The following is a 27,643-nucleotide window of genomic DNA, read 5'->3' as shown; positions in this document are numbered from 1 at the left end:
CTGTTGCCGATATCACCTTGCTGAATTCTGTGAATGAGAATGAATTCAAACGACTGAATCTCAAATGTTCTAAGTCTACATTTGGCATGTAATTACTCGAGGTGAAACTCGAACTCACTGGAGATCCTGCATTTCTTAAAGGTCTAATTATTTCTTTTGTCCCACGCGAACCTGATCTTCAAGCATTAAATTCGGTGCGTGGGAGAGGAATACTGACTCCTGTCGAATCATCGAATTGGTCAAGTTCTATAAAACAACAATAAATGTTGATGGCTTTACTGTAATAATTTGTGGAGACCAACGGCTAACACTAAATAAGCGGCTACTACAACGTACATGCACTAAGGGTGAGTCCGACTTGTACTGTGTTGTGAAGGTTCAGGTTGTTCAGATTCACGTATATTCCCAAAAATCGATCTATAGTATGCCTATCTTCAAAAACCACTGGAGAAAGCGTTTAGGCATATTACCGTGATCTAAACATATTTTCATTTATTCCACTAAAATTGCCTTTTCTTTGATCGGAATGATTCACCTGCTGTATCTCAACAAGTTACGAATAGTATTCAAAACTTTTGGAGGGTTTTGAGACGTATCGAGATAATGTCGTAGTGCACGCTGCTGACAAACCTACTCATGCATGTGTTGTCTTTGCCTAAGCGAATTTTTGAGTTCAGTGTAGACGTACCCTCCAATAAATTCACCTTTGGTTTTCTACCATTTCCATGTCTTGATGAAATTATGAATGGCAGCGGTTTGAACCCCGACACAAACCGCCTATCTCCTAAGTTAAATGTGCCATCACCAACAAATCTGCGAGAATTGCGTTCAGTTCTAAGAGCCCTTCTCTATTACTCCCGTTTTATTTCTGATTTCACCAAACATGCAAGTCGCCAGTTTGATATCCAGCTGTTTATGTCGTCGACGATGGCACACATTTCACTGCGGAATTCCTTGATGAGTGATTGTAAGTTTTCGGGTGTCGACATTTCACAGCTCTACGACATCAATAGGCAAATTGGCCTGCTGAGAAATTTCCCCGAACACTGTGATCTGCCAATATATCACTTTGTCCTACTTCATTTGTTGGATTTGACGGTGGAATCGAGAATTTCCCAATACAATACAGGAACAGTCCTGTGCTTCTATTTACATATTTTCCGTTGAAATAAGACTGTTGTGCACTCTTTCTGGCACTAGGCACAGGAGTGGGAAAAGCAGCAAATGTAAAATTCCTCTCACTTATCAGAAGACGAGGTGTAGCTGAAGAGTACCTCCGGTTGGTGGCGTAAACATGCTTCAATCGATCGCTAATTTCTGAGTGTAACCGAAGTATTCAGATTGCCGTCTGAGTTGGGGATTTTGCTTGATACAAATTGTTGATGTCTTGTATGACGTTAGATGCCAGTAGAGTGCCCGGATGAAACGCATTCCTTACGATAGATATAAGGGTTATGACTGCTGCTCTCATAAACTCACAACATAAAAGGTAACGGGACGGGGAATCAAAGCTTCTTGACTTGCTTATCTCCAATTCCTTGCAGTCAGTAGAAAAATTTATCAGCTACGGAATGACGGCGCATTTCGTGCAGCAACTAAATCACTGCAGTGAAGGAGTGTTTATATAGTGTAGTCCATATTTCACATACAAAATTCCTTCGCGGTCTGTGGTTTGACAGCTCAGGTCAACAGCAGGAGTGCCCAGTGTGGAATGACTTTGTACGTTAGTCCCAAGGTAGCTGCCCGTGGAACGTGTGAGTCAACTGTCACACCGTATCTACTCCGTGGCTTGATTCGCCTTTGATTTATTCGACGGCGATCTTCTATCAAACTTCCTTTAATGGAACCTGGAAATGTGAGACCTTCGGTGAAGCGCTGAAGGTTTTTCAGCATTCTTATGGGTAGCAGGTCATTTCAAGAATAGTTGTACATATTTTGTTGTGTAACAATCGAGGGACCAACCGGCCTGTTTTAACGCCTAGCGTTTTATTGGTCGGTTCCTAAGCAGGTACTCTTTCACTTCTGGTAATCGGTCTGTCCGACGTGCTGAGTTCTGTGAAGTACAGCGCATCCGGTGTATCCAAAATTTCTTCATTGCAGTAACCGGATAAAGATGCTAAATTAGGTACATCTGGCTTGGAATCCGTACCGTCCGATACTACAACATCAGGTTGACAATGTGGTGAGAGAATCCCGATGGTTAAAACCAAAGGCTTTTGGTTTTTACCGAACGAAACTATGAAACTATGACCGGCTTCGCCCGTCTTGACGCTCATCAGGTATTCGCAGTCCCATAGTTTCCGTCAACCTCATGTTCTACTTGAACCAGAGAGATTTTGTCAAATGCTCCCGCATGTAAACGAATTTGGCTTCGATGGGGGACACAAGTGAACCTCCAATGATTGTTTGCTTCCATTAAATGATCATCTAGAACACAAGGCTGATGGGATCTCAGGAAGTGCGCCTACCTATTTAGCCCCAAGAAAAGCGAAACTGCTCTTCAGCTGTCCAGAACTTTTCAGCAACCTTATGTGTAATACAGTTTATGTAGCTAATCCTGCTGTGCCAATAGTGAGGTTTTTGAAATGGTAACGAACGCCATGACAAGATAGGATTCTGGTTGCAACGGCTGGCGATCGTGAATTTTGAAAATGAGAAATCGATCGAGACTGCTTTGGGAATTTAGAAATCACTCAGGCAAAAGGCCTTATCGATAATCCACCGAAGTTAAATAAGTTATCCATCCGTACAGGGAAGTGTCTGGGTTGTTTTGCATTAACCATCCTCCGCCATTAGATCATCTCGTATGAAAACAGACGAACCAGTGGAAGGCCTGTGCTCTTCCTTTGACTTCCTCTGTAAAGATTGGTTTTGTAGGTTCCAAAAATATCGGACGATTCTCAGAATCAACAATGGTTTGGTATGCTTTTCGGACAGCTGTGACACTGGTGAGGTTCTTTTGCTCTCTCTGATTAATTGTAAATAATAAAAGTACTTGAAAAATTTATCCTGTAAGGAAACAGTAGAAAAGCACAGTACCGGTAGTCCAGTTAGACGAATTATATTGACTCTCATGACGCACTAGCTGTGCAGGTTTCTTTTATCAAAAAGTGGGATATATATCACCCTATACAGAATAACCAGAGGATACGTCAACACATATTTGTAAATTATTATTAAAACATTGAAAACACGATACAATCTCAAAGTTAGACAGAGGTATCCAAATGAACTGACGGGAGATTTTTAGTCATGTGCATCATCTTGGGCTTGTCTTTCTACAGTTTCACCGCACAAATTTTTCCAGCTTTCCGTCGGATGGACATCGAATTGTTCGGTCAATGCTCCTCAATATTGTGTGATTTTGAATAACAAACGTAAGTTATCAAGCAAGATTTGTTGGGTCATGTTTCACTATATTTCTTAGCAGTGTTGAACACAGGGACCCCTCGGAAAAATGAAACCCTTCTTCACGTCTGTCCCGTATCACCTCAAACACACCATTTTCGTGGTGGTCGTGTTATGCTAAACGGGAATTAGTGGGAACCGATCTGAACTGATCCGAACTGAACTGAACTGAACTGAACTGAACTGAACTGGACTGAACTGAACTGAACTGAACTGAACTAATCTAAACTGAACTGAACTGAACTGAACTTTGAGCATCATATTTCCCCGAATATTCACTTACTGGACGTTTAACTATGAGTAATTTTGAGAATCAGGCTCGCCTTAAGTGACGCCGTGGGTGAATGCATCGGCTAGTTATGTATGCGTGTTTTGCACACCCTTGTTTCCGTGCATCACGGGATCAACTTGCCTGCTGCATTGTGAAGCAGGGGTCCGGAGTTGATCGAATACTGCCTTGAAACACATGAGCTCATTCCTCTTGGACAAGCCCTTAAGCGTTGGCTTATGGTGGGTTGTCACGTGCACGACGATGTCCCGAAACGTATCTTTCTCGATGTGGCCAAGCTGAATAAAGCGGGAGAATAGTTGTGAAATATCATATATACACAACAAAAGATTTCTTGCACATCTGTACGAATCAGGTTGGATTATCTATGGCTTCAATAAAGGGCCAATAAAATATTGAATTGGTGAGGATTACGCGCTACAGTGCATCCTCAATACAAATTGTTCAACATAAAAATAGACTCATATGTAAAATGATCTTTTACCGTGCACTCTGTAGCTTAATTGTGACCAACTGTATAAGGAAAAGAAAATACAAACCTGAAGTGCATGTTGCAGCCTTCGCCAAGCATTTGCATGCTTTTCCTCTGTTGCGGCCTTCATCGAGCGTCGAGCCTTTGATAATAAATGCACTTGGCAAGAGGAGCTGTGTCAATGCTGATTGGAAGAACTGACTTCCTAGACTACTCACTATTGAGAAGAAAATATATAAAATCGCTCGGTTGCCAGGATGACGCAAATAACTGACGCAATTCATTATTCTTTACGTCAGTTTCGAGTAAGTAGAACATCACTAAACGTTTAGTGGATTGAATATCTGAAACGCGGGCATAATTCTCATGTGTTGTTTTATGCGGTGAACGCATCCAGCCAAACTCGTTGATGGAACAACGCTCCCGTAGGAGAATTACATAGCAACTAGAGCGTACCAGGTGACAGTTTCTGTGCATTTTTCATTGTCACTGGCAAACACCATATTCCGTCTGGGGTTGAAGCATCAATCAATCAATCAATCAATCAATCATCAATCAATCAATCAATCAAACAATCAATCAGTCAGTCAGTCAATCAATCTATCTACCTTTCTATCAATTTAACTATCTTATCTACTATCTATCTATCTATCTATCTATCTATCTATCTATCTATCTATCTATCTATCTATCTATCTATCTATCTATCTATCTATCTATCTATCTATCTATCTATCTATCTATCTATCTATCTATCTATCTATCTATCTATCTATCTATCTATCTATCTATCTATCTATCTATCTATCTATCTATCTATCTATCTATCTATCTATCTATCTATCTATCTATCTATCTATCTATCTATCTATCTATCTATCTATCTATCTATCTATCTATCTATCTATCTATCTATCTATCTATCTATCTATCTATCTATCTATCTATCTATCTATCTATCTATCTATCTATCTATCTATCTATCTATCTATCTATCTATCTATCTATCTATCTATCTATCTATCTATCTATCTATCTATCTATCTATCTATCTATCTATCTATCTATCTATCTATCTATCTATCTATCTATCTATCTATCTATCTATCTATCTATCTATCTATCTATCTATCTATCTATCTATCTATCTATCTATCTATCTATCTATCTATCTATCTATCTATCTATCTATCTATCTATCTATCTATCTATCTATCTATCTATCTATCTATCTATCTATCTATCTATCTATCTATCTATCTATCTATCTATCTATCTATCTATCTATCTATCTATCTATCTATCTATCTATCTATCTATCTATCTATCTATCTATCTATCTATCTATCTATCTATCTATCTATCTATCTATCTATCTATCTATCTATCTATCTATCTATCTATCTATCTATCTATCTATCTATCTATCTATCTATCTATCTATCTATCTATCTATCTATCTATCTATCTATCTATCTATCTATCTATCTATCTATCTATCTATCTATCTATCTATCTATCTATCTATCTATCTATCTATCTATCTATCTATCTATCTATCTATCTATCTATCTATCTATCTATCTATCTATCTATCTATCTATCTATCTATCTATCTATCTATCTATCTATCTATCTTTTTAGACATCTAGATATTCAAATATCTTTATAATTGTAGGAAACCACATGGAGAGGCATCTAGTTTGAACGTTTTTGTCGAAGTATTTCTTGTTGCTATAGAAATATATTTTAATTGAGGCTGATGTGTCAGCTGCCAATTAGCAGTCTTCATTGATCTTAACTGGGCTGTTAGGCGCTTCTGCCACTTAAGTGACAACTTATTAGACTGCAACTGGATTGTGAGGTGGCCACTTGGCTCGTTTGTCGCTATTAATTAGGATGATCGGTGTTTCTGATACCGAATTTAAAACTCATTAGTCTGTCATTGGAATGTAAAGTGGTCACTAGGTTCCTTAAACATCCAGTGGCGTAAGCAATAAATCATCCAATGAACAATTCAAAATATCGAATATTACGCTACACACTGCTATGTCCCCATCATTTCCGTGCACCAGCGGATCATAATGACCTTGGAATTTTCCAACAGGGAGATTTTCCATCGCCTGAAATCAACAATAAACAGACATACGTGAATTCATTATCAACCAAGACAGTGTCTTGTTCCATACAACGAAGAAGAGGCTTACCAAGCGACTGTAATTCTACAACCATTACTCAAGTGTTAGTGTTCAAAAAATCTCGTTGATCAATGAACATCAGTTCCGAAACCATCTCACGAACATCAGTGCATAGCACTAGTATTATCTCCTGAGTTTGCTCGTTCAGGTCCGCGGCACTCATCGTTCAATCACGGAAAACTACATCACGTGGCCGCATATTAACCGGCTCCTCGAGAGGGAAGCTTTAGTCGTCGTGTAAATCTATTCTTCCTCTGAGTTACTTAAAAACGATTCATAAATTTTCTACTTACTTTGTACCATAGCACAGAAGCTTATGAAACATTAGGTACCCAAAGCCATTGCTTAGTGACGATGGCTAGGCTTGGATATCTAGATGCCTGGACTAGCATCCTTGCTGAACTTCGTCTGTTGAACCTGGTGTTCCTAATAAAGTATTTCCAACATTCGCCGTCACCTATCACAGTTAACAAAAGACAACTGTCACCTCGATAAATACACTCATTTTCGTAACTGTTTGACTTTCCACAAGCGAAACAAATGGATCACCTGGTGGCATTTTTTGAGTCACCGTTTCACCGTATTTCATCACGTGATTAAACGCCGCATTCTTTTTCAAACGTGACTGAAACCGTCTTCGATTTTACCTCCTGGTGTTGTTCGTCCAGTGTGCGCTTCATTTCTGCGTGCGGAGGATAACGAGAACGGGGAGCTGTGTGAAGCAGACAGATCTGGCTACTCAATTTTAAGAGGAATCAGCTGTAGGCAAAATATTGAAGCTATCAATTGAGTTACCGAGGTATGCAACGACACACACTGCAGGGAAATTAGTGAGCACTCCCCTTTTCGTGGGCGCCATACATTCACCCACAACACCCCTTAAGAATTTGATGCTCTATGGTTCTTAAAACTATCATCATCATCCCCATCACCAGGAGCAACACTAGAGTACAATAATGATGATTCACTTCCGTAAAAGAATTCTAAATTATGCGTAGTTGAAAAAGAAAGAATAATTGATCAGAAAGCAAATTCTAGGGCTAGCCTACAGCAAACACACGAAATACCTACACCTTCGAGACCCAGTCGAACAACCTGGCAAAACTGACGGCATGAAAGTAATTGACATATTGATTCATTTCGACAGATGTGTTGAGACGAAGGCGTTCAGGAGTTCCACCAGCACCATCGTAATCCTTATCATCAGCACATCGTTATCGTCGTCATCAACATCATCACTGTCAACATGCGTATTCAACATTGACGCTTCCCTGCGTTAATTCAAAATCCATTTAAGGCCCTATGCAAGATGAAAGAATCAAAATGCATTAAAGAGAGACTTGGTGCTGGCCTGCCACCATTATTCCGAAGCTTGTACAGCTCCAGCAAATTACTCAAGCGACCTGAACCGGAATCGATAACCAGAACTTCAATAACATCGAATCAAGGACAGTCACGGTGGTATTCAGGCGATCTCCATCATAGAGCACGAATTGAACTGATAGCACGCAGACGTTTGATAGACTCTTTCATGGCCTTCTGCAAGATCACAGGTAAACATGATTGGAAGGATAGTGAAAAAATTTAGGATATCCAAATGTTGGTTTAATTATTTCGGGACTACCGATCGGTTATGATGGCCGAATCGCGATAAATTCTCTTAATGCTTAAAGACAAAAAAATAATAAATGTTTTAGAAAATCAAATGGGCTACCACTGGCTGCTGAATACATCCGGACTAGTCATCCACAACTGACAGGCTGATCTGCAGCAGTTGTGTTGAAACTTACGTATTCCGAATCTAAGAGCCAGTCAATCGAGTATTCATTCGCCAGGCAAACATCGATGTCCTTGTCAAAACATAAAATAGCATACGATTCTTCACCTTCCTTGGCTGATGTTGTAGCGTAGACTGCAGGTTTAGGAGTTCAATCAACAGATTTTATAGGTGAATATCAGAGATGTGTGAAATAGTGAGGTAAATTATCGATGAACGGATCCTGTGACATACTGAACTAATGAAGCTCTAATACGTCTAGTACTAACGAACTACTCAGAAGGTCGCTGACATTTCATTGACAGAACATAATGGTTTTCATGCTTCTTGCGGCAACCCAGGTAGTCGCGGTCCTTGACTTTCCCGAGAACTTTATCAAGACATTAACCCAGACCGGGCGCAGCTTGCCAACCACTCTCATGGACGAGACATATACCGGGTTTATTTGGGCTCAATAATTGTGTAAATATATAATTTGCTTTTTACGGTAAAAGTTACTCACGCTACAGTCATTAGAACTGTTGTTTGATGGGTAGAAGTGTACTTGTAACAAAATACCCACCATCCGTTTATAATTTAAAATGTAGGAGTCTACTTGGCATTATTATTTGCTGCAAAGGGATACCAAAATATCACAGGGGTTGTACCGGTTACACAATGGTTTCCTCCAACCAGATTCAACTGGTTCAGCATCGGAAGCGACATTAATCGATTAAGGCTGGATATTTAGCTTTCATCGATCAAACGCTTCTTGCGTAGAGTCAGGGGCTACTTCTATACAAAGATCGCGAAGAATAAACCAACCTCGGAACTTCCTTCTGTTTTACTGGTCAACGCCGCTTTTAAGTCAAATTTTATTGACACTGAATGCAATTTCACAGGATCCACGCTAGAATCGGTCAAACATGTAGGCTACTTACTTCCCATATTTGAAGGAAGGACATCTTTAAACATAGAGCCAGAATAGCAAGCATCCACATATAACGCCAACATGTAGAATTTTTTTTGAATGCATGTTGGCGAGGGTATCGTTCAACCCCATTGCATGCAGCTGTCACAAGACAAGGAGAAAAATTCTCGTGAGCTCGAACTGAGTCAGTCACTATCGATGTGGATTCCTTGATTGCCTAATGCACGTCGTTATGTCCTGACTCGGTGCGGATAAATCAGTCTGTTGGCTTGTTGCTCGTTTTCGAACGGTTATATAGTGTAACTACCAAGCGCAGCACTGCTGATTCCCGATAAGGATGGAACAGTTGTACGTTACATCTCGGCTTTCATTACAGACCAGTTTCTCATACAGCAATGCGAAAACATTTTCAATCTACCAAAGAATCTCTCTGGAGGTAAGAAAGAGTATGTTGTCTTGTCAGGAAGAATTTGGCTGACGCATTCTTTGTATCATCTGCGACTCCTTCGTGACCGTATACGAACAGCTTCTTTGTTTATGGCATACACGTTTGCCCCGGAGTCTGAATGGATCATGCGCAAAATTATGTGAGTCGAACGAGCTTAAGCTTCGTAAAACATAATCTATGCGACGGTGTCATTTAAAGCACCTCGATGAGACCTATCAAACTTGAATTCCTGGGGACGTAACTCTTGAGATTGAAGTACGATCATCGTAGCTTGTGTTCCATTTTTCGGTTGATGTGTAGGCGAGCTTGCTTAAAAACTCCATTTAAAAGTATTATCGAATTCAATGTGTAGAACAGGTTGAGTATAAGCTCCATTTTATAAAGAATTACCGATATCATTGCAGCAACATGTTTACGTAAGCGTTTTCAATCCGTTCATTATTTAGCTTCAAATTAAAAAACTGTGTCCTAAAACCGTGGTTACCAAAATTAACCAAACTTACGTATTCTTCTTGGAAAGCAATATGGAAAGTCGCACCATGGCCAGAGTAGAAGATGAACACGTTGTCATCAGGACCGCTGTTATTGGGCAGAAAGTTTAGGGTGGTTTTTTTAAGGGGAGCTTTTTGCCCGGCGCTCCGCACATAGGAAAGCACGGCATAAAACCCGCGGTTATGGAAGAACAACGAAACGTAGTTCCGTATATTATTTTGTTCACGCTGCTTGACATAATCTGTAGCTAAAATAACTTCAACTTGTCTATTATTTGCATGGCCACGTAAATACAGGGAATAAAAATTCGAATTTTTGGACGTCGGTCGGTGGATTTTTGTAGCGGGAGATATGGTAGCTTCTATGTTTTTCAATGCATGAAGATGGTTGGAAACAGTCTTCCACTTTAGCTAGTTTTACCATCTTGCCGTTGTAAAGGTCACACTCAACTCTTTCGAAAAGACGCTCTCTTTAGCACGATTACATCTATTTAATGAAATATCAACATAATATACACACCACTGGGGTAAAATATTAAAAGTAACCAATGTGATCCTGCATTTTGAACGGGGATTTCCCAGAAGCCATCTGTTTTTATCTAAACTTGATCCGGAAGTGTTCCGTTAGTTGGTCGCTGTTCAAGATGGTGTTCATTGGTTCTCTGATCGTAGTGATCGGCTTGCAAATGTTTCACCACCAACCGTGGTGTCATCATGAGTGAGTGATTGGGTTGGAAGTTACTGCATTCCTATCTGAAATTATACAACTGTGACTGGCTGAGGACAGCATACACTTCTCGGTGTCCAAATGGCTGATTTCGAAATGTCACCCGTTGTTGCTGGCATCCCCTGAATTCGGTTGCTGCTTTAAGTAGTTTCTGTCTGAAGACCTTTTGTTCATGGTCTGATTGAAAGGTTACCGATTTCTAATGTGTTGGATTCTGGCTTTCCACACACTATTGATCTCACTAGGTTTTCTGGTTTCAGTAGTATATTTTGTTTGTTTGTTTCTGAATTACGGTCGTGTTAGAGCCCGATTTTTCGGAATTTGTTTTCGTGAATGTTCTTCCAGTTAATAGAACTTGTTTAATGTGCAGATGAGTTTATCACATTTGGTAACTTAATTTATAGACCATCACTCCTTCTATATCCCAACTATCTAAAATGATTTACTTATTAGATCTGCTATGGAACCTGATGGGAGCAGAAAAGAACACCAGGAAGTGCGGAAAAAGATACCGCTGAGCTCACCTGAGACAACGTTTTGTAGAACGTTGGCCAAGCTTCGAAATACAAACGCTTAGATTCACAATATGACAATCAAGAACAAATATCTCTTTTGGATATGCCCCGACGAAATATTCTCTTTGAAATTCAGTTTTGCAGAAAACTAGCTTGCTAAAACACAATACAATGTCCATGACAGGCAGCGGAAACTACATACACTGGGCGACAGCAAACAAATTTCTACGGTTCCATTGCGACTTTGCGGGTGGGTTCAGAGATGAGTACCTGTCAAACTGATTGCCTTGGAAGGGTAAATGCGGGAACCGCCCAATTCAAATTATTGTGAGGACTGGCGAAAAACTCAGAATAAAGCCTATATGAACAGCTTTAAGACCGCTCATGTGGAATGGCGACCGAACAAAACACGAGGCATAAATTTCTTGGAAGCAAAGCTGAATGACAACTGACCACCGACTAACTCGAAGCTCTCGAAGATCGTCCAACAAGTAGTGCTCACAAACACTTTAAAATCATGGCAGTTTCTGTCCAATAGCGAACAAAAAGGCTCGGTTTACAAAGGCGGGGAATATGTACGGAAACATCCATCGCAGGTCCCTGTGCGAAACCACGGTTAATCAGGAAACACGCACAAAGAGCGGGTGATTGCGGATTTTCTCACAATTGCAAATCCAAAATGTGTATATTTGACCGGATGAGAGATTTATGGTTTCCGAGTGAATAACCATTTCTGTCGTCTTCTGGCTTGCATCTGTGTGCCGACGCTTTCCATCTCGTCATATGCGGGTCAAGAATGCGTGGGGGGAATTTCGAAAGAACAACTGTGACATCACCAAAACACACAGGACCTAAGGCGAGACAGGCATTCTAAAATCTTAGAGTATTATCGGTGAATAACGATAGGGATTTCGATGACCCAATCAGCAGTGCTCATTTGCCTCATTCAAAACCGTGAGTTGAAACAACTCGTGAATCCGAGCGGATCAAGATCAACACACCACAAGTTGTTCAACACCATGCAGAAATTTGACCACTCACTAATTCGCATATCTGAAGATTTTCGAAACTTCTCAACGTAGGCGATTTGTGTCTCAATGGAGATGATTGTCTGAAATCGATAAAGAGCTTTTCCTCTGCAGTGTAGCAAATCTCCTTCACGGAATTCTGGGAACGTTACATAAAGAGATTATGTGCCACATTGTTTACGAGAATACTAAACGCACATTTCGTTAATCCAAAAATTCTGACCTGGAACACTGGAATCCTACCTGTGACCAGCAAGCGCATCAACATTTTCCACCTTTGAGCGAACTCACGTTTTCAACACCTTCTTCTTATTGGCTTCAAGTTTCTTATCGCCTTTTAGTACGTTCACGAGGTTATCCCGAGTGACATCCTAAAACGGATGAACACGCATGACCAATTATTCTTGTGACGATGGTGATCTCCAAACACATTCTGTTCACAATAATCATTCATTTGCAATTTACAAATAATTGAAATCGATGGTCTGCCCAACATCTTCACTCACATTATTTTCACGATGGTTGCTCTATGCTAAAAAACGAAGGATTCGAATGCTGGTCTGTTTGCCAAGCATTCGGATTAGCTCTTCGGGCCTAGTGTTAGCGGCTGGGTTGAACATAGTTTACCTGGAAGCATGATAAAGTAGTCTTTTTTCTTTATCAGTAGCCAAGGAATGAACAACACGAGCAAGAGCCGCTATCTTGAAATGAGTATCACTCATCAGTACTCGAGCCGCTGGATTGACCATTCTGTAGTATATTAAAACTGATTAATTTGCCCTACGGCTTGTATTGTGTTTTGATCTGCAGTGTCATTATTCTTGCACATTGTGTTACACGGACAACCGATGCAGGAATTGACTTGATCGCTGCGCACCGGAACACGGACTTACTTTTCCACGGTAGTCAATCACCACACCATTGTAGACATCTCTGTGTTCGTAGTCATGGAACACTTTGCCTTTAAACGGATTTCTGGAATAAGAGAATTAAAAATGGTGGTTTTTTGAAAAAAAATAACATGTAGGTCGAATGGAAAGAAATTAAAGGCTCACAAATTCTGTTGGAAGTTTGTTCACGGGCTGGTTTTGCAAAAAAACGTTTTCACGACGGTGAGTGCATTTTCTGTCACACATATGATTGAGTGTCAATTAATAATACTTTAGGCAGAAATAATTTAGGTATCCTTCAAGGATACCCGTGGAGGGCACAACAAAGAAAATCACAATTGTGGTGCGAAAAGTTAATTCTTTTAGGTAAATTTACATTCAACCACCACCAGTAATATATTATCTGAGCGTATCCATATTCAGTGCCCTTGAGTGTAATACAATTCTGCAGGTAATAATTGGGTGCCAATTTGCCGACCGGAATTTCCTTAGTTCCAGCCCTATATCTGACTCCCGACCACATCTGTCTAGACATGGGAAACCTGGCAGTGTCCCAGCGCTCGTGCAACCTTCGTGTTTCATGGCAGATAGGCACCTAAAATATGCTACGGCCGAACGAACGATTGGGCAATAGCCGACTTACGTTCATTAAACTCTCCACGCGAAAACCAACTTTTAATCCTTTTAGACGTTTTTTCTTCTCTCCGATAGCATTGCAAATTGTTTAGCTTACTAGATTTTCTGCTTACCATTTGCTCCAATATCATAGCCCGGCTAGTGCACTAAAACGACATCTAGATATCAATGTGATTTATTTCAGGCTACTGAAACGAGCAGATTAACGAGTAATTATCATCCTCATCATCGTAATTATCTTCGGTGTGCTGTTTATATCAGGGTTCTGTGGCGTCTGTAGTCAAAGGAAGGCATCAAACGAAATTAAAACTCGTGTGCCAATTGAAATAATGCATGAAACCCCATAATTGTCTGCGGCTCGACTTTATCACTTATATACATGAGAAATAAGGTAGAAAAATGAGACCTGTTAAAGTCAAACAAAAAAGCGTATCCCATACTCCAGTTGCTATCATATAGGGAAAATTTGTAAGCGATATTTACTTGGGATTGTTTGCAACATCGTCGTAGGCGAAGTTAATTATATTCTCCGGTGGAACTTTGTGTTTCCGCACGACTTGATAAGCGTGGTAAACGTCCGCCTGAATGAGAACACAAATGACAAGTGAATTTATAATGACAGCAAGAGCGAGGCATGGAGGCAAAATAGGCAAGCACAGTGTGTATCCATACTTGATGGAGTGTCAGTTATCCCAACAGTGTTTGGATGTATTATTCCATGAATAGGAAGCAAGATTCTACTCTGGACGGGCCCGTGTGAACCAAAGTTTCACATTCAGTCAAGTGTCCAAACAGCGACCTGCCCACCGAAGCAGTACAGCCTTGGTATCCCGTGACTTCGAAAATGTGGCCGAAACTGCCGTTCGCTTGTAAACTAGATAAATAACCAGATTGTGACAACACTCGATGGCAATAAATTATCACCCAGTGAAACTCAAGAACGGATAAAAACGCACTCAATACATGTAACATTTTCAATTCGATTCTCATATAACCCCATGCAAATGATGGACAAGTGGACAAAGGAATTTTACCAAGATGTAGAACCGGCTTATACGACACGTCCCTCTAAGCCACGGTACTGCGGAACCCCAGAGCGTTTCTCTAATATGATGAAGCTACAATGTCAGGTCAGATGATAAGTGGTGGTTTGAAAACCATCGAATTCATGTTTTATACAACAGCATACCTTCCACTCGCAGTCCGTGATTTCACCTAACGTAACGCCATATTAAAAATTAATAAGTGACGAAAATCGGATTCCAATTAACGTAAATCGCAATATGCACCTCAGTAAAATCTGAGTTTATTAGTGTTGGAAAATCGGTCCCAAAAAAAACAAAATTTAGTTATACGACATGAAAATACTGAGGAAAACAAACAAAATAAAAAAACAAAAACAAAAATACAAAATCATTATTCACCGCCTGTTCGAGTGAAATATCGCAGCCATGGAGAACACTATGTGGGGCACAACTGCTTGGGGGACCCATATTGATACCTTCCACTTTGAAAACCATTTCTTACAGGATTTTGGTGAACGTTTGAGGCCTACTTGATGTCGATAATTTTCCAATGTGTTTGTACCAGCCGCAAGGACAACCCAGTTCTTTGACGGATTATTGCTGAATATAGATGACCAAATGTGGATGCCGACGGCTTCCAACCATGCAACGTGGTCGATGCAGAACAAGAACCCAATAAGAAGCGAACAACGGCAAATCATAGTCAGGCTTACTTGAAGCTTCATATGCCTGGAATTTGATACCGTGCGACTCCAGGTAATTGAACTTTGCCTTACAAATATAAGGCGATTATGTGAAAAAAAGGTATCCACCAGAAATCCAATATGTCCGTAGTGCAAAGTTTATGCAAATCATCGAATGATCGGCCATTTTGATCAGCTTGTTCAATGACTGATCATTTGTGCAATCAAATTTCATCAATGCGTGCACATTGGTGATTTGTGGTGTTTTCAAGTTGTTGAGTGCTCATGCCCTTCACGAGGTACTGAGCAGCAGCCTAAGTCTATAACATTGTTTTCACGTATCTGGTGGCTTTATGAGTACCTTTAAAAATTGTTTGGTCCATGAACACATTCATACGGCTTATTGTAATAAAAGTTCATTGTGAAAATGTGCATCCATATTGCAACTGTTTCAACCTCTTCATATTATCAGTGAAAGGAAGAAGGCGTTCGCTGCGGAGTAATTCATTAAAAAATGCGACCTGACCAGTCACAGACTATTGGACACCAAAACAAACGTTTCACGTGCGACTTGATTACAAAAAGTGAACATCCATCTTCACTTCAACGTGACTTGCTGAACGTACCTGTTTACCCATTCAGTGGTGCTTAAGTGCAAGCAAAATCCAAGCAAGCCCAAGTCCACAACTTCCGCAAATATCCCACTTTTCAAGCGAATTTACAGGAAGAGAACATATCGCTCTGATGCCTGTCTTATTTGTAGTATCACCGTTATATCAGCAATCCATGAGTATATCAGAGGAAGAATGGTTTTATAAGGTAGCTGGAAGTTTCTTCTGACGAGTCGTCAGTCGGGGAACCTGTCAACACTAATCGACCATGGGGTTTGGTTTCTGTGATTGAAGTATGATTGGCGCTATACCCATTCTAACTTAGAGCTAATTGCACTACTGATCAGCAGTTCTTAGCCAAACTGTCACCTCGTTGTTCAATGGGCGAATGAAGGAACGACATCCAGACTGATCTAGCAGGGTTTTCATGTAATAAAATGCAATAGGTAATTTGAAACAATGCTTTGAGCATTTTACGCATCCGTTCCAAGGAAGTGGGCACGAACAGGCTCCTTTGAAAACTTCAGCGCATCAAGAGACTCGACATGCATAACATCCTCATATTCGAGACACCACACTGTCGAGCATAAACTGGGTCTCGGAGTTCTCATCTACCGGATTCCATCAGCTAGGTGAACCCGGAAAGTTTTGACATGTAGCAACATACCACTAGTTATATTAGTAAAAAGAAGTTGATCAACACAATACCAACTCCTTGGGTTTGCCTGATCCGCCTGAATGTTTAAATATCAGTACGAAATAGCTGTCGAATGGGAGCATTAAACCCGGTGCTCAACGTTTGTACGACTAAAGGCTCGCTCGTCCACATGCGCCGGCAACGACGGATAAGCCGCATTGTTTACGAGGAAACCAGCGTAACCATTGATTTGTTGGCCGGAAAGTATGTCAAAAGCGGGGGAAATTTTCACAGAACAATGGTTAAAAGAACCACTGCATACCTGAAACTCCAAGTTACGTATCGACTGGCCACCAGAAATTCTAGTTAGAAGCTCGTGCATTGTTTTTGATTCGTTGGGCATCCAGACGCGCCGTAAACGGTATATCCGAGCTCGTTAGCAGTAAAAGCACTTTATTCGCGAACGATATCAAGATATGCTCAAGCATACGCACGATTGAATGCAGTCACCGATTGCAAAAAGCTCTCGATACACTTTTTTATTGGTCAATGTAAAACAGGCTGCCGTGTAACCTGCAAAAATGTAAAATGCTCCGTGTACGGAAGCCCGTTGCACATAACTATACGACGGGTCCACAAATATTTTCTTGGATTGGTGAAGAAAAATATCTGGGCGTGTGGGTTAGCAGCTGTTCAAATAACTCCTTGCAATGCACAGCTGACTACTAGAGGACTTCGCAAGTCCTGTCGCTCCTAAAACGGATTTTCGGTCGTTTCAATCGACTGGCACTGCCCCGAGTAATTAATAACTTCATCCGACCAACCGTGGAGTGCGCTTTACCAGCTTGGTCACAATGGCTTCAAAAAGACAAAATTCTTCTACAACGAGTACATCATCGAGCCACGAAGCTGGTAAATGCATTGCATAAGAAACCATACGAAGGCAGGATTGCCACTCAAAACCTATTTGACTTCTGCTATCGGCGCATCAGAGGAAACCTAATTCTAACATATAATACACTGAAGACACCTAATCATCCGCACGAAAATCTTTTTGTCCGACGTCGACCACGAACGGGCAGGAGACATGACTTTTCTCTTGCAGTACCTCACTCGAGGGTGAACTGTCGACGGAACTTTTTTCGGTCCATGTGTGTTTCATTTGGAACTCCCCACCTCCCAATGTTGTGCATTCGCCGATTTTAACCATTTTCAAAAACAATTTAGATGCATACCTTATGTCGAAACCAAATCTGGAACTGTTTAACCCCATGTGAATACTCAGCCTCCCTTTGTATATATACGCCCACCCTATCGTCGTTGTAAAGTTAACTGCATTTTAGACCAATAAACCTTGAATTACCTTGAATAACCTTGAATGCCTGTGTTGATTCGACAGTGTTTGATAGAGTGAGATCACAGTGTACAGTGGAGATTGACCGAAGAGCAACACAATTTGAGGTAGAAAAGCGATTTAGAGATACATGATACATGATACATGATACATTTAGAGATACATGATGGATTTACGCAAGCAGCAACTAAGACGGGTATTAGTGGTAACATCAAAGCCTTACACCCAGTAGCCATTCCAGAACATGTTCCTCTTCACCGGAGAGCCCATCTGATAAATGGACTACATTCAAACAGCTAGTAGATGACCAACTCCCCTCTGTGGTGTTTCCAGAACGGCAAGTCGGAGAACGCAATTTCTCAAACTTACGTACTTGGTTGTCCTTGCACTGTGTACCTTGACCTAAATTTACTTCTTAAAGAGGTTGATGAAAACCCTTCGACATTCCACGACGTGTTTCGCCCTTCCAGTTCGGGCATATCAGGTAGGTGAGTCCCCCGAGTTTTCGTCAACCGTATGTTCTACTTGAACTAGAATTGGACTGTTTTGAGAAATACAGTTATATGCAAATCAAGTTGGATTTCACGAGAAACCCAACAGATATGATGTTTCTTCAAATGAACGTGCTGCACTTAGGCCACCTCATGTTTCAGTTGACAAGATATTCGAGATATCGCAGTAAATTTTCATAGAAGAAACTACTCACAAGTTTGCTAAACAGCGGCCATTCCATACAAAACAGGGACATCTGAAGTCATCAAAAGGCTACTGAATACGGCCAATATCAGAGTAGCATTCCAGAAGGGAAAGACTTTACGCTCGGTGTTGGTGCATTCGAAGGATCAGCTTCGGGTTGATGGGACTAAGAACTGTGTGTACAAAGTAAAATGTATCGAGTGTACAAAGATTTATACAGGCTTGTAGACAGCAAGGGAAATGCACATCAGAACCGTTGAGCATAAACGTTCCATTATTTGACAACCGTGAAACAGATGAATATTAGGCGATAGTCAAAGATACGGCAATGGCAGGACATGCACTATATACAGGCCTGGGAAAGATTTAGAAAATGTGGGCATTCTGGGATGAGGTTTCAGGACTTACACCACAGCGACTGGTGGTCTAGGCGGTGAAAATCGCCAAGGGTCCTAGCATGAAAAGAATGGCGTATGTGGAACTTGAAAACGTGTGGAGTGCTCTCTGCGTCCAAATATACAAAATCCAACCAGAGTTAGATCCAATTTACCACCTCCTCGCCTCATATCCAAACCAATGGGACCGGAAACTTTGATGAACACCGGTAAATGGAATCTGAAACTGGCCCAAGAGGAAGTTTCCATCAGACAAACCTAGCCTGAAAATGCCAGGGCGGAATATTCGTATTCATCACGAAGCAAGATTCTCCCCTAAACAATCTACCGTAAATGTTAGTCATCCCCAATAGCCAACAAACAGGAATATCAGATAGAACACCCAGCACTGATCAAGTCGGTTAGTCATAAGAAACCTCACGGACTGGTTCCCCGACTGGCCTAAAATCCAACGAAACTACATACTCACCCACTAGGTTTGACGACGCAGGTTTGACGCGCGACTATGTGTCAAAAGTGAAACGTTGCCCAACAATAAATCCACAGGTTGTTTACCAAAAATATTTGAATGATGACTTCTCAATCGGAGTAGAACATTTTTCAATTGATCTGTCAATAGACTTATTTTCAGCTGCTGATAACCAGGAATCATGGAGTCTTAGGGTACATGTTCGGTATCGGCATACATATTATCACCAAAGCAAAGTGTTTGGTATCTGGAAATTTGCAGGGATGACTCCTCCTGGAGATTCGTGAAGTGAGGTAGGTTTGCGCGCCTCTCGGCTTGGCGGTATAGACTATTTTACTAACTGGACGAAATCGCAATTGGAACTGTCCCGACATCTTCATACTACCAATGTAACGGTGATACTACGGCGGGGAGGCACGAGCTTAGTATGTGTTATTCCTACAATTTCGCTTTGCGTCTATTGAAAAAGGGACATCTGTTGCAGAAATCGTGGAGCCACTTTGTAACATTTGCTTGGATTTGACCGACGAATGAGTGGGGTCAATGAATCTCCAGGAAAGTTCAAGAAGAGTTGTTCAATAGAAGATGGGTGTCCAGTTTTTTTAACTAAGATGTAGATTAGAGTTTTGCTTCCATGTTCAATGGTCTGTAACTGGACATTTGGCATAACTCCGCATCAAAGGCCTTCCTCCTTTCATTTGGTTCCATGACCGGGATAAGGATGTTGATCCCGTGGCCGCAATTCTTTCAAGATTGGGATGTTTGGACCTTGCTGGAGGACTTTGAGGTGGTTCCCGAGGCTGCCGGGCTGGAGACCGACCAGGGTTCGCTGGCAGCCCTGAAGAGCCTCCGCAAGGGCTGGGCGGAGGCGTCCCTGGATGCGGCCAGATTAGGCCCTCAGAAGGTGAACTGGGCAGCCGCAAAAGTAGTTTTGGCATCGGAGTTCCACAAGCCGCCAGGAGGCTATGAGGCGGTTCAAGACGGCCAGGATGCCACCCGGATCTGACCCGACCGTGTTCTTTGCCGGCCTGCAGCAATTGTTGGATCGCGCTTTGCCGGCGCTGGACGGAGTGTCGCGACACCAGTTGCTGTCGGATCAGTTCGTCGAAGATGTGCAGTCCGCGCTTGTTTTCCAGTTGCGGTTGGAGGAGCTGGTGCGTCTGGTCCCGGGAGCTGATCGAGGCACCACTGTCGACGTTGCAGTTGCAGGAGAACCGGGACGGTTCATCAATGGAGGAACTGCCGACCAGAGAGAACCAACTCTCCGAACAGCTGGCAGCCTTAAAGACGGAATTGCGGAGGCACGCTCGAACCAGCCGGCGCTACATGTGTGGCAAGCTTAACCACTTGAAGAATCAGTGTCCTCGTAACCGATCGCTTGTACACAATAAAACTTTAGAGTACTCCTCTTTTCCTGGGTGGGTTGCGATTAGCGCACTGACACAAGCTACCATACAAGCCTTTGTCAACGTAGACGAGAAAAAGGAGTTATGCTCGTATGATACAGGAGCAGGCGTATCGCTGATGCAAAGAAGGAACCAAGCTGAACGCAGACCGTTCGCGCTAGCTGTGAGAGCTGTTGGTGGATATCAACTGAAGCTTGACGGATTGTCGATACGCCTTGGCGGCAAGTCCGTGCAGCACGCGTTTTTGATCAACCCGGACGTAGAGCGGACGATATTACGAGCTAATTTTATCAAGGACACAGATCCCGTGATTGACACAAAGCACAGAAGGCTGGTGACAATGTATGGCGCAATCAAGCTTGAGGGTTACCCAGGCACTGTCGTGAGAGGCTGTGTGTCCGAAAACTTCCGTCTTGTAATGTGTCTTCAATAAGGGGCCGTGGTCGAGGAATGTTCCGAACAGTTTACGGGCGATGAGGATCCGTTTGGCTTCTGCCCGTGGACTGGGAACGCAATTCCTCCGTCATCAGAACGCTTCTGACCTTATGGCTTCCGTCCTTTGCCACTCCATCTAGTCGAGGGGGTCCATAGACAGATGCAGAAGATTTTGAAGAATGGCATAAACAAAAAAGCCAATGGTACGTACAATTCCCCAGTTGTGCTTGTAAGGAAGACGAACGGAAACTGAAGATTTTGCGTGGATTTCCGGCGCTTGAATGAATTGACCGTAAATCGGGTTGTGGCTGTGCCTTCGGTTGCAGAGGTTTTCGATTCCCTCCAGCACTCCCGATACTTTACTGTGTTTGAGTTGCGTTCCGCATATTGGTAACTACCTATCAAGCAGGAGGACCGTGAGGAAACGGTATTTACGGTTGGGGACATCCAATATCAATTTAGACGAATGCCGTTTGGTTTGTCCAGGGATCCATTCACATTCCGGCGCTTGATTCTTCGTGTAACGAATGGACTCCAGAATGTTACCATGTACGGAGACGATATCGTGTACAGCAAATCGGAATCAGAGCACGCAGTTCACTTAATAGCTGTATTGAAGCGGATCCCGGAGACTCGCCTGCGGATAAATGAAGTCAAAACATAGCTCGCTGGGAAATCGGTGACACTGCTGGGGCATGAAGTGGGTCAGGGAGAAGTTAGCACACTGCCCAACATTTGGCAAAGATCAAGAATTGTGCTGTTCGCAAGTAAAAGCGGTCTCTACGGCACTTTCTTGGACGAACAGCCTAATACAGACGGTTTGTTAAGGATTTCAACAAGATCGCTGCGCCATTGTATGATTTGCTCGGTCAAAATCGGAAATTCTAATGGACTGGAAGAGCACATGAAAATTTTGAGCGTGTCAAAGCGCGGATGTTGGATCAGCAGCCGGCCCTCAAACTTCCCAAGGTCGGAGAGATGTTCACTGTTGCAACGGACGCCAGTGATCGCGGTATTGGCGCACTCCTGAAGCAGAGGAATTGAGCTATCGAATATGCCAGTCGCGTCCTGACTAACGCTGAGCAGCAGTACTCTATCATTGTGTAGGAATGTTTAGCGATCGTATAGGCCCTGGATAAGTGGAGACCATATCTGCTTGGGCAAAGGATTCATGTCGAAACCGATCACAAACCCCTAGAGTGGATTCAGGACCACAGAGGTCATTGCGGGAACCTCGCATGCTGGGCACTCCGGTTGCAATCCAGCACTTGCCCGGGAAGGAGAACCACTTGGCCGGTTGGCTGCCAAGGCCGGAAGCTGAATATCTGGCCTCCAAGATCATGATTGGAGCCAATCGCCTCATTGTCGAACTGGATCCTGGAATGTTGCAGCAACGCCAACGACTGGATCCGGCGTTACAAACGGTTGCAGCCGCTTTGTTGGATCGAAGGAACATTGAGAACCGAGAGGGAGACAAAGAATTGGAAGCGTTTGAGAGTCACTTCGATTGGCTTAAGCTGAATTAAACTGGCATAATTTCCTGGAACGCCCCTGATTCGGATGTTTTGCTGCCCGTGATATCTCGCGTCTTGAGACGGCATCTCATCGTTGAATGCCATGAGATGGCAATTATTGGGTGCACCAAGACATACGATTTTCTTCGACAGAGGGCTTGCTAGTCCGGAATGAGATGTGTGGTGATGGATAATATGGCGTCCTGTAAGCGTTGTGAACTAATGAAAGGGGATATGACAGGGGCAACCCATCCCATGGAACCCAGTCCTGTCTCAGAAATCGGCGAGTTGTGGTTAGTTGACGTAATTAGCCCCTTTCCGGTGACAACCAGTGGGAACCAATACATCGTGATAATGACAGAACACATGTCGCGATGGATCGAGGCGGCTGCCACGCCGAATCAGCGGGCGACGACGATCGGCTGAGTAGTAATGCATCAAACCTTGGCCAACCATGGGGTGCCAAAAATGATCCTAACCGACCAGGGTCCTTGCTTCGAGGGCGAAGTGTTTAGGAATTGCTCACAGAACCTGGGTGTTAGAGTACCCGAACGAGTTAGGAGTGGCTCGCGGCTAACGGAGGTGACAGGGAAATGAACTTGCGGATGGTGTTGTTAGCTCATCTTGCTACCACAAAGTCAACCACAGACAAGTCCCCGTTTATGCTTATGTACGATCGACATCCGCGCTTTCCGATTGATCAGGGTTGTGGCCGGCAACACGCTTGTCTCCGGGGGACGGAGGAGCTAGAGCAAAAAAGAAGGAGAGCTCGAGAAAAATTGACCGCCATTCAGGAAAGGACTAGGTAGAAAACGGCAAGTAGAAAGGTCCGAACCTTCCACATAGGGACGAAGGTAAAGTGAAAGGATCACCAGAATCTTGGAAGGAGTGGACTGGGGTCGCGGAAGCTGGGCAGTCGATGGCAAGCGTCGTTTGTTGTCACCGAGCACCGAGGGAACGTCTATACTATTCGAGATGGGCGGGCATCGAAAGTAGTGAATGGGAAGCAGCTTCGCAAGCAAGTAGCCGACATGACGGATGTAAATGAACATCGATGGCATGCGAACGAGCTTTATGGAGTGTAGGTGTGTAACGGTGATACTACTGAGGGGAGGCAAGCGTGTAGTATATGCTATTCGTCCAATTTCGCTTTGCGTCCATTAAAAAGGGACATCTGTTGCGGAAATCGTGGAGCCACTTTGTAAGATTTGCTTGGATTTAACCGACGAATATGTGGAGTTAATGAATCTCCAGGAAAGTTCAAGAAGGGTCATTCGGGTGAAGATCGGGGCCCAGTTTTTTTAACTAAAATGCAGATTAGAATTTTGTTCCCATGTTCAATGGTTGTTGCAGGTCTCCTGGTATTTCCGAATAAATAACTCCGCAGCGAATGCCTTCACTTCACCAGCAATCCATAAGTAGATCAAAGGAACAATAGCTTTGTGAGATGACTAAATGTTTCCTCTGATAAGTCGTCACTCGATGAGCCTGTCAACACTATGTGACTATGTTATTTGGTTTCTGTGATTGAAGGATGATTGGCGCTATATCCAGTCTAACTGAGAGCTAGTCACAATATTGATCAGCAGTCCTTGACCCAAAATTTACTAGACTGATCTAGCGGGGGCTTTCCTCAGATTATTTGAAACAGCCTTGAAATTTTTCGCACAAAATGGCATGAAAGGCTGGATTCAAAACACAGTCGGTGACTTCAAGTATCGACCACCTGATCATCCTGAGCTTCTAAGCCAATTGCAAATTCATGAAGCAATTTTCTGCGGATGAGATGAAGTTTGATCTTGTTCCTGGAGAGAGACTGACATGAACGCGAATGAAATCAGCTACCAACCATATTTTGCGGCGGCCCCAACTTGAGTTGGTTTCGAAGAAGACCTGTGAAAAACTGCGATCTTTGCGAGAGTTTTTGGGGCTGCGAATAAACACGATTTCTGAAACTCTATGTTCAAACCAGGGTCTCATGACTACGGGTCGGTGGTGGTTACTACCCAACCAGATATCGGGAGTTCGGTGGCATTCATTTGTGTAATTTTTGCCGCCTTCCTGGAAAATACTGAAAGTTTATGCGACAGATTTATCGTTTTGCAAATTCGATAAGACCTTGCGTTTGTTGCCTAAGTAGCTAAACTTCAACTGTATCATCGTAAACTACTTACAATGTTTGAGTAGGCGAATTAGTGTACCAATTTGGGTATTCAAATTCAGACGTTAGCAAGTTTCCCAAAATTTCCGTAACTACATCGGTGACCGCGGTGAAATAAGTTATCGCAAAGCCTTATATGTGCTAATTTTTTCACGTGGCGTTAGTTAGTTATCGCACCGCTGAATATTTGCTCCCTTTAACGCTTTTGTAGCAGCTACCTTTGGGAAACATCATGGTGCAACGCATCATACACAAAAGCTTACTTGTGAAATCACTGTGTTTATTCGTACATCGGACTCCCCTTAAAGTTGCATCGCCTTTCAACCGTTTGAAGTCATCCTCTGTCTCTTGCCCCATATGTTCGGCGGTGAAACGGTAGACAAAGTTCAGTGACTTGATAAACTTCAGTGATGAGGTGATCTACGAACCTCTGTGAAGTGTTTGTTTGCTGACAGGACATATTCCATCCAAAGTCCTCATCTATGCTACCTGAAAACCCACGTAAAGGTCATTTTTGCTCCATTCACTCATCAGCTTAGATAATTCTAGATCGAAAAATTATCCTTCAAATTAATACTCATTCAATTGACAATTCAATCATTTGCCAACTTCTCGGAAGACACTGCGTTCTGTGCTGAGTTGGTATCAAACAGCGTGAACGTGAACACATTACATGATAAGCGAGATGTTATACGTTTCAGAAGGGTTCAGTAAGAAATCGGTAGTTTTTTTTCGGCAACGTTTCGCTTTGGACACAAAATTTTCTTCAGATCAAGTGAGCAGGTTGCCAAGTTGGCCAGGTTACAAGAAAGGCGGGCAACCTATCAGTGAGCCTACTGCAGATCGTCACACTAGATCAGTGTTGACTGTGAACTCGGACTCTTGTCCGTTACTAGGGTTGTCCGAATCGTACTTTGGTGGATTGAAGGAGTTTCAAATGAATTCTAACCGGATTTGTTTCGTTAATATTTCACTTCCTGCTGCTTCGATTGATGATTCACCTCGGTTGGCACTAGTAGATTTTCCCCGGTCTTTTTGGGGTTTTGTGCTCCCAGAATTATTTCCCGCGTGTGCGTTTAGGCCAAGTGAAATTCAGAACTTGACTACTCATCCAACTGATGATCGCATACCAACACGCGTTAGCTCGACTGATTTAAAGCCGTCCTCCACACGCTTGCCAGTTCAACGCCGTTTTTTCCGTTAACACTGATATACTTGGTGATTTCTTCGGCCTCGGCTATCAGTCTCTGTGACGTGAACCATGGTCCTCGCCTCAACATTTTCTAAATATATCAAGCAAGTTTTCCGCAATCGACAAAGCTTCCAGTAACGCTAGATGTTCATCTGCGTTTCTAGGCAGTCTGCTAATTTTTCTACTGTACTCTCCGATTCTGATGTGCAGCTCCCTGGCCGTCTGTCCTGGTGCAGTCTTTGTACTTAATTTCGTAGAGGAAGTCCTTGGTTCTGTTTGTTGAGAGGCTATCCTTCAACCGCGTTAGTGCAGAGCGCAGTATTTTCCTCTCAGGAGAGCTACGCTTATGGTAGCCGTGTTTAGAATTCTTCGAACGACCTCGGATGTCCCTGCTGTATACGGAATAACAGTGGTCCTGTCCCTACCCTGTTAGGTTTCTCCACCGGTACCCACACTCCTCGCAATTGACGCCTTATCAAGCGAGCCATGTATCCACTGCTCCGAGTATAGTTGTTTGTTTCAACTTTAGCCGCTGTGCGATCAGATTCTGGGTCCACAGGGCCCTTACACACCTGAACTTTGATGGGACAATGCAAACGTATATCGATTTCGGATGGTCGGACGAGTAGCTTAAATTTGCCCCAGTGTCGGGTGTCTTCTCGTACACTGTGGTCTTTAGTTCCCCACACCTTATGCGCCATGCAGTCTAAAAAGACCAGTGTACCTGAGGTTGACTCAATCTCTATACTAAACTGGATCCGTAGACACAGTCCATTCAGACAGTTGTAAAACTCACTATCCTTCTCTCATTTCATCATGGCGAAAGTGTCATCAACGTACGGCCAGAATATCTTAGGTGGATATGACAATCCGGCTAAAGTTCTCTTCAAATGTTTTTCCGTAAATATGATTGCCCAAACCGAGAGTATTGAAGATTTCATTCCTAAATCTTGTTATTGATTATAAACCACTGGGCCAAAAGCGAATTGGGTGAGATTCAGACATGCTTTTATACCATCCACTACTTCATCTACCGTTAGCTGCGCCCGTTCTGAAAAGATGGTTTATGTTAATAAATGTCACTTGCTTGTTGCTGAATAGTCCCCTCTTGGAACATTTGATCAAAAAGAATTCACATCGGAACTAATAGAAATATCATCTAGATCAATAGTGACACCGGCTACTTGGTTGGCGAAGTCAAGTGAATTCCTACTTTAAACACAAGATTTTCCGGTGAAGGATTTTGAAAAACTGGACTAGAAGCACGCCTGTTCAT

At 42.6% G+C, this 27,643-nt stretch overlaps 1 protein-coding gene across 1 annotated transcript in view; it reads right to left on the bottom strand.

The window, feature by feature from the left end:
- Nucleotides 1–27,643, bottom strand: part of T265_11189 (hypothetical protein) — a gene marked incomplete at both ends in the record, with an annotated part of 86,444 nt that overhangs the window by 37,391 nt on the left and 21,410 nt on the right. The window contains 7 exons of the mRNA XM_009177784.1: nucleotides 9,987–10,081; nucleotides 12,555–12,634; nucleotides 13,157–13,238; nucleotides 14,273–14,370; nucleotides 15,345–15,543; nucleotides 20,371–20,939; nucleotides 22,693–22,877. Coding sequence (XP_009176048.1) covers nucleotides 9,987–10,081; nucleotides 12,555–12,634; nucleotides 13,157–13,238; nucleotides 14,273–14,370; nucleotides 15,345–15,543; nucleotides 20,371–20,939; nucleotides 22,693–22,877 — 1,308 coding nt within the window. The remainder of the gene's footprint in view (nucleotides 1–9,986; nucleotides 10,082–12,554; nucleotides 12,635–13,156; nucleotides 13,239–14,272; nucleotides 14,371–15,344; nucleotides 15,544–20,370; nucleotides 20,940–22,692; nucleotides 22,878–27,643) is intronic.

This window comes from Opisthorchis viverrini (genome assembly GCF_000715545.1).
Source record: "Opisthorchis viverrini unplaced genomic scaffold opera_v5_463, whole genome shotgun sequence".
Lineage (NCBI taxonomy): Eukaryota > Metazoa > Platyhelminthes > Trematoda > Opisthorchiida > Opisthorchiidae > Opisthorchis > Opisthorchis viverrini.
Note: the sequence above shows the minus strand (reverse complement) of the source record. Positions and strands in the feature narration are given on the sequence as shown.